At 43.4% G+C, this 8,299-nt stretch overlaps 1 protein-coding gene across 1 annotated transcript; it reads right to left on the bottom strand.

Moving 5' to 3' along the window:
* Nucleotides 1–2,084: 2,084 nt before the first annotated feature.
* LOC124045218 (left-right determination factor 2-like) lies at nucleotides 2,085–3,995 on the bottom strand. The gene is made up of 4 exons (XM_046364491.1): nucleotides 3,681–3,995; nucleotides 3,220–3,463; nucleotides 2,856–3,095; nucleotides 2,085–2,659 (listed from the first exon to the last, which is right to left on the bottom strand). Exons 1-4 carry the CDS (start codon nucleotides 3,946–3,948, stop codon nucleotides 2,338–2,340), a joined length of 1,074 nt encoding a protein of 357 aa, XP_046220447.1. The 5' UTR covers nucleotides 3,949–3,995; the 3' UTR covers nucleotides 2,085–2,337.
* Between the last annotated feature and the right edge of the window lie 4,304 nt (nucleotides 3,996–8,299).

Here is an 8,299-nt window from a genome sequence, read left to right as displayed (position 1 = left end):
CCTGTTACAAATCAAATGAGTTTGAATCCTTCACAAAAGCATGGGAGTTCACACACGTCACCACAAGCCCACATTACCTTTAAAGTAATGGCCTTGCTGAAAAATCTGTGCAGATTGCTAAATCACTCATGGACAAAGCAAAAGCAGAGAAGAGACCCCTACCTCAGTCTCCTTGAATACCGCAACACTCCAGTTGACAACTTCAAATCACCAGCGCAGCTGTTGATGAGCCGCAGACTTCGCTCAATCCTTCCCAGCACCAACCAGCAGCTGCAACCTGAGGTCGTCAGCTACAAGGAAATGCATGAAAAACGTGCACAGAGACGACAACAACAAAAGCGATACTCCGACAGGTCAGCTAGACGACTGTCACCACTGATCGACGGAGAGTCAGTTAGAATCCAGGAGCATGGCCTCTGGAAGCCAGCAGTTGTCACACAGCCAGCTGACACTGAACGTTCCTATCACGTCCGCGCCACAATCGTCATCACCTACTGAACACAAAAGAACAACACGATGATGAGATGAACTGTTCCCCTGAAAGAGAACGTGATGGACTAAACACACACACACACAGCACAACATACACCATACTTACCTGCAACACCACAAGAACTGTTGACTGACATAGAAGCATGCTCAGCATCATATCGCACAAGGTCAGGAAGAGAGGTCAAGCCCAGAGCTGTCCTCGACCTGTGAAACGTCAAAGGGTGTAGGCGGATCGCTGCCCTAAAAGAGTTTGACTGTAAACTTGTTATTGAAAGTTCACTTGAAATGCTTTTGGTATTGTATCAGTTTGTAGAAATAACATCTTAACATTTCAGTGAAAGCTGAGTTGCTGAGAATCCCTTGTTTTAAAAGTAACAGTATGTTGGATTATTGTTTCAGTTGAGTCTGTTGATTCAGTTGGTATAGTATGCAATATAAATGGGTACCTAACCTTGAGTTCAAACTACAGAGCATGTATTCAAAAGAAACCCTTAGAATATGTAAACATTTTATTTTGTTTTAAAAGAAGGGTGTCATATTCATGTGTAAACATACTAAATTGTAATTGGATGCATTTTACCGCCATTTCATACTGCGCTATGATTGGTTAAGACCACCCAAACGGTTAGGTAATAAGTCGCTCTGGATAAGAGCGTCTGCTAAATGACTTAAATGTAAATGTAATGGTCGGTTGGATCCTGGTTGGCGATACGTGAACATGTCAGTTATAGCTAGCTAATAAAGAGCTACGTTAAGAAATATCCTGTAGTACTGCATTTTATTATTTTGTACAGTGTGTGCAAAACAAGGCAACACCAACCTTCCCAGTTATGCTGAATTTGCGTGATGACTGAAACAGATTTTTTTCCCCCGCTATCTTCATTGCTGAGAAGAAACTAATGTCCGTGGGCTTGGTGTAGCGTGTGTCCGTAGCAAGGAGTTTGGGTAGCCAGGCAAACGCGGAACACCACGGAGAATAGATTAGATTAAGATCAGAGTAAAATACCACACACTTTACACTGACTGGGGCTCTAATGGGGGACGAGATGAGGACAGCGATCTGACATTGGTTTTGTCTCGTGGTCTTGGTCATAAATGGTAGAGTGGACTGGATGTCTTTCAAATCAATCATGCCATTTTTAAATAAAAACTAATTTGACATAGTTCAAAACTCCTTCCGTGCATTTGCATAAGAATCAACCCTGTTGAGTGTTGTTCCCGTCCGCGTGTCATTCGTGCGTAATTGGTGACGTTTAGCTTGGCTACACTGGTCGCCAATGGATTCAGTGCTGTAGATTCTGAGACTGAAACTAAGTAAATAAATCCACAAATCAAACACTGATCGGAAGCCCCGTGATGAGGATGTGTTACCATAACAAAGGACTGGGCTAGTGGTGAGGCTCTAATTATAAAATTGGTCTCACAACCACATCTGTAAATGATCTCAATTTGACTGTGTTTTCGTTTATTCACACTCCCTCGCTTTCCCTCAAAAGACAAACCCTTAGACAACAATGAAGTGACACTGTGTTAATTAAGGATTTGTGGAAGAAAAATACGGTCGTTTAATATACTTTGAAAATGTGCAATTAATTCATATTTTTAATCTTGTCATATGAAGAGTATAAATGCATTCATGGGCAACATAAATTAGGCTATGTATTTACATTTAAAGTGCTCAACAAACAAGTGATCGGCTAATATAACCGTTGTCTCAAATATTCACACCAACAAGATATCTCCTTTTTAGCCTATGGTAATTGAAGTTTGAAGAAAAAAAAAGTACAGTGCATCACGAGTCGCACTCGCATCTGTGTCTCTCTGGATTGCGCACCTTCTTCATTCTCAAACAGATACATTGTCCATTGTACATCTGCACTTCTCCACTATCATGTTGGGAAACTCGGCCACTTCAATCTCAGTGTAGTCTCCTTTTTTCACCAGGTACATTATAGGTAGCGGCGCGTTCTCCGTAGCCGCGCACCGCCGTTCTCCGTAGCCATAATGACGCTTTGGCTGCTTGCATCCTCCAGCGCATCGGAAGGACTGGTATCCCGCAGGTTCGATGACCCAGTATTGAGTCCAAGTTAGCTCCCGGAAGTTGATGAAGTGGTCTTCCCTGCAGCATATGCCGTTCGGCTTGCTGGACTGGCAGTCACCACGGGAACTGGACGAAGATAAACAGTCAGGTTATTACACGTTTGACACACCTATAGAGGATTCTCAAATCATGTATAAGCAAATGTCATACTGTGACATAGCAGCCAGGTCCATATGTGTGTAGCCTATATGCTTAAAATGTGTCCACTGTCCAACCAAGGTTCTAAACATTGCCATTGGCCTAGCTATTAAATGTCACTTACCCATATTCCTCCAGGTTCAAGGTGTAAAAAAGAAGCTCAGGCTTTCCCGTGCTCTGGTCAGAGGGGTCCTGCGCGGTAAAGCGCATACTCTTGGCCATCTCGGCTGCGTAGCTTCCCGGTCTCTCCCCCTCGACCCGCAGCTCCAGGCGCAGCGGCACCTCTCGACGTCCCTTCGACCAGTAGTGTACGGCCTGCGTCACATCGAAACCTTTCCACCCGGTCTCGTAGATTGGCACCAACCTATTGAAAGAGGACACCCGTACAAATTAATCACAATAGCACTTTAATTAACTAGCATGCTAATTAATTACTATTAGGCTAATTAAAAGTAGGCTGTTGAATGATGTGCGGTAACGGTGCTGACCTTGAGTCTACCAGTGAGAAGCGGTTGGCGCCGTTCTCTAGAACCTCCACCCAGTAGACGCTGACCCGTGCGTTGTTGCCCTGCTTTTGACTCTTTCTCCCGGCCAGGTGCAGTTTATGAGGGGCGTTCTGGTAGAGTCTGAGCTCCGCCATGGTCACCTCGCTGTTGGCTGGGACCCTGGCCTCCATATCGAAAACCAACCGCTCTCTGGTGGCGTCAGAGTAAAGAATCTCCCCCGATATATCTGTTATGTAGAATATAACAGGACACCGTCCGCATGTGGACAATTGGACAGCAGTGCGTAATTAGGAATCCAAACAGAACCAAACTGAGAATTACGCATTGGTGTTAACAATAGTATAACTAATAGTAAATTAAATATAATGATGGAAAATAAAAATCAGTCTTTAAAACTGTCATTCTCAGTCTTAGAAACTGTCATAGTTGCCATTGCGGTTTACCTGCGTTCCCGGAATACCCCCTGAGGATTCCTGCTAGGCTGGGCAGAGAGCGGCGTCTCCTCTCGTGGTGCAGCTTCAGCAGGGTCAGGTACTTGTTTCTGATATGGCTAGGAACGACCAGGTTTTCCAAGTCCCTTTTATGGATCCTTGGGAGTTCCTTCAGTCCAAGCCCCTGAAGCATAGCCTCTTTCAGGTTCTCCTGGTTGAAGCTGTGCGTTAGAGACAGTATCGTACTGGCGCACAGCAGCCAAATTGGGAAATATGCCATCTCTGAAAGAGTTTAGAGTTAAACCCTGTTGCAGATGGAGGAGGACAAGGACTGACCACCTTTATATATAGTAGCCCCGCTGTGACATCCCGACGGACGTGTACAAAGGGAGGGGGGGGGGTCCAACATCAAAAACAGTGGACGCGTGGGAGAGGTTCAAAGTAACGCCCTATTTTAGGACTAATAGCCTCTGCCTGATCCCAACCCCCACGTCCACCCACTCATCGATCACACCCATCATCACCACTTCGACCAGTAAAAGCTGGGACTCGCACGTGAAAGAAAAACACACATTTAGTTTTTAATGACCCCATTTTCATCTGAAACATGGGTGGATTAGACACCAATAGATTAGTAGATAGAGGAGTGCTTTTTTTTACCGGCAATTAATGACGTGATAATCTCTCTCTAATGGACATCTAAGCGGTTTCACCCTGCGTGTCATTCAGTCAAAACATCGTTGATAGGCTTCCAGTAGGCTATGTCAATTCTTGAATTGATTAATTAAAAATCAAAACAGTTTGAGCCTAAACTTTTTGCATTATTTATCAAATTGAACTCGGTCTGGGATAATGATCTAGTTTTCATGATCTAATATTGTTCTAATTGGAGCACTAGTCTTGCTTGATCAAAAGGCATACATAGATGGACATCACTGACAGACAGATATTTTCCTCTCACTCATTAACAACTGGCCCCTCAACCCCTGTGTAGCTTCAGAATGGCACCCCATGGACAGATTATCATATTAGTGTAATTAAGTTTGTCAAGTATGTGTATAACATCATTAGTGTGTGGAGGTATGTCTATCCTTCTCTGCCTGAGTCTATGGTGGTCCCCCTGTGTATGTGTGTGTCAGGTCAAACAGACTGGTGTGTATTGGGAGCCGAGCTCCCATAGGGGACAGATGAGTAATCCAGTGTGTGCTCTGCTCTGGGATGTGGATTGTAAAGGGCTCTTCACATGGACCTGATTATGTGTCTCTAATGCAGGAGCTGGCTGGGTCTTTTTCTGTCATATACACAAACAAACACTATAGTGGCTGAGGCAACTGGTTCCTCCATAGAGTCCCAGTCTGGAGTGTGTATTGGGACTGGAGTGTGGCAGGTGGTCTTGGGATGACAGACTGTGTGCCCGTAGACAGCATACACGCAGACAACACACAGGAATTGCTGAATAACAGATCAACGGCTGACAGGCAGAGGACAGACACATACACACACACAAAACGTGATGCCAGATCAACAGTAGTCAGACAGCTAAATAGATGTGCTCCCTGTGCTGTGTGTGTTAATCATCATGTTATTAGCGGTCTCTTTTTGGCAGGGCTGGCCTGCTGGGTCCTCATTTTAATAGATGTAGTAGACAGACAACACGAAACCAACATATTCACCAAAAGAGATGAAAGATTCAGACAAATTAATGTCTTAGATTTCAGTTGTTCAGCTGTCATTGTCAAGCCAACCATTTTTTTATTCACCACATTGGAGTTGGGAATAGAGCAGCAAAAATGAAATTTGTGCAAAACTTGAAATATGAATTGGTTGCCTATTTAATTTTAACACTCACATAGGAAAGTAGCCCTACAAAGTTATAGACACATTTGGCGCCCATTGCCCCAATACAAAATGCCTGTATTATTGCTCTGGGTATGCCTAACCTAAATATAAAACCTTGCGTTATTTTTTTACTTTATTAGATAGTGCCATTTGTAAGGGGTGACGCCGGGGGTGTCATGCCCATAGGGGGCACAGGGGCACTTTCCCCCTCAGATTTGTCAATAATAAAAATCCTCTGTAATACTACTAGTCACTTAGCAATTTTATGCCGTTGGCTTTAGCTAGCCCAGATAGGTTCCTACTCTCAACAACCTCATAACTAGCTACCAAGAAGCCATTTCAGGCTATCAATCTAGTTAGTAGCTAGCTTGTCTAACTATTTGAGAAAAGCAAGCAATAACTAAATCTACTGAATTCCTTTTCACCTTTAACCCAGATTTTAGCAGAGATGCAGAGCAGCATATTTAGTTTCTTCTTTTACAGACAGCTTAAGATGTATGCTTAGATATGCAGAAAAATCCAAATATTGTTTTACAAAGCATAAGTATTTTGGCTTTAAATAGCAGGAAAATGCTGTTTCAGGTGTTTGAAAAATGCAACTTTCTCACATTTATGTACAGAGGGAAATGTTCCTCCCGGTAGACCAACCCCCAGCCATTCACACATAGTTTGTGTCCCCTCAGATTTTTGGGGTATATGACGCCCCTGAGTGATGCTGATCCCATGTTCACACATTCTACGGACCGGCAAGATTTGATTTTGCGAGAACAGTTGGCATTGACAATACACAACATCGATAAGGGGTTGGAGACGGGTTGTGAGAGGAACGAGTCGCCCCTCCTACCCTGACTGTTGACAGAAGCTCTTCGGGTGAAAGTTAACAGACATCTTGATCCACTTAATCAGAAATCAGCAAGTCTTCCCCAATCAACAGGTTTTAATGAAGGACTATAGATTAGCATTACAAAATAGGGCAACAGAAACTAAGACACAGCCAAGCCTTTCATTTACTGCAGCTATTAATGTGCTGTTATTCTTGTAATGGTGATCATTTTCTGTAGTCAAAGTTTTAGCAGGCCTACATGTGTTGTGATAAAGGTATTGTAGCCTTTGCTGATCAAAATATGGGTTCTAAGTGGATTAAGAAAAAGATATGACGCATAAATCAATATTTACATTTACATTTAAGTCATTTAGCAGACGCTCTTATCCAGAGCGACTTACAAATTAAGGAAACTAAATCAATCAATCAATCAAATTTTATTTATATAGCCCTTCGTACATCATCTGATATCTCAAAGTGCTGTACAGAAACCCAGCCTAAAACCCCAAACAGCAAGCAATGCAGGTGTAGAAGCACGGTGGCTAGGAAAAACTCCCTAGAAAGGCCAAAACCTAGGAAGAAACCTAGAGAGGAACCAGGCTATGTGGGGTGGCCAGTCCTCTTCTGGCTGTGCCGGGTGGAGATTATAACAGAACATGGCCAAGATGTTCATAAATGACCAGCATGATCAAATAATAGTAAGGCAGAACAGTTGAAACTGGAGCAGCAGCATGGCCAGGTGGACTGGGGACAGCAAGGAGTCATCATGTCAGGTAGTCCTGGGGCATGGTCCTAGGGCTCAGGTCAGTTGAAACTGGAGCAGCAGCATGGCCAGGTGGACTGGGGACAGCAAGGAGTCATCATGTCAGGTAGTCCTGGGGCATGGTCCTAGGGCTCAGGTCCTCCGAGAGAGAGAAAGAAAGAAGGAGAGAATTAGAGAACGCACACAGGACACCGAATAGGACAGGAGAAGTACTCCAGATATAACAAACTGACCCTAGCCCCCCGACACAAACTACTGCAGCATAAATACTGGAGTGAGAGGTTGTTTAAATGAAACCTTTTAGATAAGAAACCTTAAATCTAGTAAAATATATAATTATTCTTATCGCATTAACTTTTCCATAGGCTTGTCAGTGACACCTTGAACCAAGTGTAAATTATTCTACAAATGTCTGGCCTACTTTTACAACCTTGGATTTCCACCAAAAAACTTTATAAAGATTACTTAAATCTTGTGAAATATGTCATTTTATTGTTATCGCAATACCATTTCTAATTGATTGTCAGAGAGACCTCAAACCAAATGTAAATGTAAATTACTCAAACATTTATGGCCTACTTTGACATAATTTGACTTCCTTTGATTTCCACAAAAAATCTTGTGTGAATTTATTACAATTCCTTAGATCTAATAAAAACATTATTCATTTGTAGGTAGAAATGTGTTCAATATCCACTGAAATAGCTAGCACATTTACTAGATAGACAATAGTTGCCTTGGTAAGGCCAGGAAAACAACCTCTCACTCAACGTCAACAAAACAAAGGAGATGGTCATGAAATTCAGGAAACAGCAGAGGGAGCACCCCCTTATCCACATCGACGGGACAGCAGTGGAGAAGGTGGAAAGTTTTAAGTTCCTCGGCGTATACATCACTGACAAACTGAAATGGTCCACCCACATAGACAGTGTGGTGAAGAAGGCGCAGCAGCGCCTCTTCAACCTCAGGAGGCTGAAGAAATTTAGCGTGTCACCTAAAACCCTCACAAACTTTTACAGATGCACAATTGAGAGCATCCTGGCACCGCCTGGTATGGCAACTGCACTGCCCACAACTGCAGGGCTCTCCAGAGAGTGGTACGGTCTGCACAACCCATCGCCGGGAGGCAAACTACCTTCCCTCCAGTTCACCTACAGCACCTGATGTCACAGGGAGGACAACTACCCGAGCCACTATCGTTTATCC

Source organism: Oncorhynchus gorbuscha, linkage group LG10 (assembly GCF_021184085.1).
Source record: "Oncorhynchus gorbuscha isolate QuinsamMale2020 ecotype Even-year linkage group LG10, OgorEven_v1.0, whole genome shotgun sequence".
Classification (NCBI taxonomy): Eukaryota; Metazoa; Chordata; class Actinopteri; order Salmoniformes; family Salmonidae; genus Oncorhynchus; species Oncorhynchus gorbuscha.
Note: the sequence above shows the minus strand (reverse complement) of the source record. Positions and strands in the feature narration are given on the sequence as shown.